At 46.9% G+C, this 4,193-nt stretch overlaps 1 protein-coding gene across 1 annotated transcript in view; it reads right to left on the reverse strand.

Moving 5' to 3' along the window:
- Positions 1 to 3,642: 3,642 nt before the first annotated feature.
- LOC138371194 (uncharacterized) overlaps positions 3,643 to 4,193 on the reverse strand; it is a 35,299-nt gene continuing 34,748 nt past the window's right edge. Inside the window, exon 3 of the mRNA XM_069336034.1 lies at positions 3,643 to 3,744. Coding sequence (XP_069192135.1) covers positions 3,643 to 3,744 — 102 coding nt within the window. The remainder of the gene's footprint in view (positions 3,745 to 4,193) is intronic.

Consider the following 4,193-nt stretch of genomic DNA (forward strand, 5'->3'; position numbering starts at 1 on the left):
ACCAATTAAACACTCTATTACTATCTATTTTATCGATTTCTTGAGAATTTTATGTCTGGTTTGTGACCATCTGTTTCCCCTTTCTGTTGTGTCGTTTGGTACCGTTTGTTTCAGTCACTGCCGCGGAGCTCAGTCCTCTTAGTTCTGGGACCAGTATTGTAGCAAACCTCTGTATATTCTAGATACTAGCATTGTTCTTTTTGAGCTGAGGGCTTGGCGCTGCATTCTTCATGACTGGTGGGACAGTTTACAGTTTCATCTGTCTTGAGGTTAGGTTGAGATGATTTCGGGGCTTTTTTAGTGTCCCCGCGGCCCGGTCCTCGACCAGGCCTCCACCCCCAGGAAGCAGCCCGTGACAGCTGACTAACACCCAGGTACCTATTTTACTGGTAGGTAACAGGGGCATAGGGTGAAAGAAACTCTGCCCATTGTTTCTCGCCGGCGCCTGGGATCGAACCCAAGACCACAGGATCACAAGTCCAGCGTGCTGTCCGCTCGGCCGACCAGCTCTAACGCAAAATAATTTACTCTTATTTTTCTTCTTGTCTTCTTATTATGGTTCTCATCAGTAATTACCTTGCACTTCTCCGGGTTGAATTCCAGAAACCATTTGTCCAATCATGTTTCAATTTATCGAAAATAAATTTGAGCTTCTTGAAGACATCACTCGTGTGTAAGCAATGAATGAAAACATGAAGTAAGGCATTTAAGCCAACGTGAGGCACATTTCCTAATCTCCAGTTTTCCCTATTTCCGTTATTCGGGATTTCCTCCTTGTTCGGTAATGTGTCACTCAAACGCTATTATTTTGCGAGTGAATCTGGCAAAGTTCTTTTACTCGAGGTGCTGATAATCACAATAGTGTGAGTGTACATGTGTACTCAGTTCTTCTTGCGTTGAGTTTCGGCTCTATGGTCCCGCCTCGCAACTGTCAATAAACCGGTGTATAAGTTCCTGAGCCTATTGGGCTCTTTCATATCAACATTTAAAACTGTGTATGGAGTCACCCGTACTGTGTGTGTGTGTGTGTGTGTGTGTGTGTGTATGTGTGTGTGTGTGTGTGTGTATTCAACTAGTTGTGTTTGCGGAACTGGAGCTCTGCTCTTTCGGCCCGCCTCTCAACTGTCAATCAATCAACTGTTACTAACTACTAGCTAACCTAACCTAACCACACACTCAAACACCGAGGAAGCAGCCCGTAGCAGCTGTCTAACTCCCAGGTACCTATTTACTATTAGATAACAGGTGCATTAGGGTTAAGGAAACTGTCTATCTGTCTCCGCCGAGTGCGGGGATTGAACCCCGGTCTGTAGGTCCACCAGTCTAGAGCGCTGTCCAATCGGCCACCCAGCCCCATGGGTGGCCATGTGTGTGTGTGTGTGTGTGTGTGTGTGTGTGTGTGTATGTGTGTGTGTGTGTGTGTGTGTGTGTGTGTGTATGTGTGTGTGTGTGTGTGTGTGTGTGTGTGTGTGTGTGTGTATGTGTGTGTGTGTGTGTGTGTGTGTGTGTGTGTGTGTGTGTGTGTGTGTGTGTGGACACATCCACTGCACAGAAAGTAATTATGTCATATATATAATTTATGATTCTATCAAACTCCATTAAGATACCATTGGAAGCTCTATTAGACAAGAGTGTAAAATCGACTTTTTAGAAAGAAATGTAAAAGTTCAGTAGGAAATTAAGAGAATAAATTACGTGGTTTTATGTGTCCCAGTGCCAGTTGTATGCCTGTATGTTGTATATTATTGTATACTGTGTATTGATGTGTTTTGTATGTTACAGTATAATGAGTATTACAGAATGTTGTGTAATATGTGTATATTACAGTGTTTGTAATATCATAGATACAACATATCAAAGTATGTTGTATATTAGCACACATATTGTTGAAGAAAACAGTCCATGATAACTCCACCTCGTGGGGCCTCGTAGCCTGGTGGATAGCGCGCAGGACTCGTAATTCTGTGGCGCGGGTTCGATTCCCGCACGAGGCAGAAACAAATGGGCAAAAGTTTCTTTCACCCTGAATGCCCCTGTTACCTAGCAGTAAATAGGTACCTGGGAGTTAGTCAGCTGTCACGGGCTGCTTCCTGGGGGTGGAGGCGTGGTCGAGGACCGGGCCGCGGGGACACTAAAGCCCCCGAAATCATCTCAAGATAACCTCTCTTACACCAACAAACTGTTCTAACTTTAATGTTCCCATACCAACAACCTTCTCTACCTTCTCCATCACTCCAAGACAACTTTCCTTGGCCTTGACCAAGCATGTGAGGCCCCCCCCCCAGCGGGCGGGGTCAGCGCCCCCCCCCCCAGCGGGCGGGGTCAGCGCCCCCGATATGATGGAGGACACAGGAGGTGCGGCTACACCAGGCACAATACACCACCAGTGACCAAACATTGCGTGTGTAACCTCTGGCCTCTCCCCTCTGCACCACCACCACACTGCACCCCACACACACATTCTGTACCACACTGCAGCACTCTGCACCACATTGCACAATACTGCATCATACATTGACCAGACCACACACTAGAAGTTGAAGGGACGACAACGTTTCGGTCCGTCCTGGACCATTCTCAAGTCGATAGACTTGATTCAATCGACTTGAGAATGGTCCAGGACGGACCGAAACGTCGTCGTCGTCCCTTGAACTTCTAGTGTGTGGTCTGGTCAACATACTTCAGCCACGTTATTGTGACTCCTCGCCAGCACTGCACCATATACATTGACCATCACATTTTGGTAGAATGCACAGTTGTGAGTGGACATATTATCAGCACAAACACCGTAGGAACAACACAGAGACAGTACTCTGACAAACATCCTTTAGAACCTAAATCACGAGTTTCAAGACCATGTACATAACGTATGCCAGACATATACCGGAATATGCAGCACCGGCATCGAATCCGCACCTTGTAATGCATGAATAATTTGTTCTAAGTGCACATGGGACTACAATAACATTATTGCCGGAACGATGTGGGGGCGGGGGGGGGGGGGGGGCTACATGACAATAGGCAGAAGGTAAACATTACAATCCCAGAGCAGCCACCACCATCACCATCACCACCACCACCACCACCACCACCACCACCATCACAGCCACCACCATCACAATCACCACCACCACCATCACAGCCACCACCATCACAATCACCACCATCACTACCACCACCACCACCACCACCACCACCACCACCCTTCACTATCAGTAACATATCATCACGACCAACAAATCCGTTCTTCCGTTTAGCCAGCCCGGGGCGGAGCAGGGATTGAAGGGGCGCCCCTCTCAGCAGCCCTAATTAGCACAATTAAAGTTCCTTCTTCAGGTGATCTGAGATAGTTTAAAAGCCTTAATTGTTTGAGAGCGTTGAGCATTAGCGGATGGGAAGAGTACTGAAGATTTTATTAACACTGGGTTTCTCACCTCTCTAGAACTCTCACTACCCAGAAGGCAGACAGCTGCCCAATTTAAAATGTGTTCCCTTTGTGAAAAAAAACAGTTCACTCCGCCGCAACATAACAGATACTATAACATACCCAAAGATTGTCCCACTCCCCACTGCCCAGATACCCACATACCCAGCAGGTAAGCTCTTCCACCTACTACACTAATACAATGGCTCCTCTACCCCTCATCTTCTCCACTTTCCTCTCTCTTTGTTCAATACAGTCTTCATCATCATCATCTTCTCCTCTTCCTCCTCCTCCTCCTCCTCCTCCTCCTCCTCCTCCTCCTAATGCACCAAAAATTTGCCAGTGCAGACTACTGATCACATGGCCCTGTATGACTAACCATCCTGTGTGATGGAGATATTTAACATCACGAAGCTAGTTCTTGACACACACTGTACTCCCCTACATATAGTCTAGGGCAGCTAGTTCTTGACACACACTGTACTCCCCTACATATAGTCTAGGGCAGCTAGTTCTTGACACACACTGTACTCCCCTACATATAGTCTAGGGCAGCTAGTTCTTGACACACACTGTACTCCCCTACATATAGTCTAGGGCAGCTAGTTCTTGACACACACTGTACTCCCCTACATATAGTCTAGGGCAGCTAGTTCTTGACACACACTGTACTCCCCTACATATAGTCTAGGGCAGCTAGTTCTTGACACACACTGTACTCCCCTACAAATAAGTCTAGGGCAGCTAGTTCTTGACACACACTGTACTC

This window comes from Procambarus clarkii, chromosome 35 (assembly GCF_040958095.1).
Source record: "Procambarus clarkii isolate CNS0578487 chromosome 35, FALCON_Pclarkii_2.0, whole genome shotgun sequence".
Taxonomy (NCBI): domain Eukaryota; kingdom Metazoa; phylum Arthropoda; class Malacostraca; order Decapoda; family Cambaridae; genus Procambarus; species Procambarus clarkii.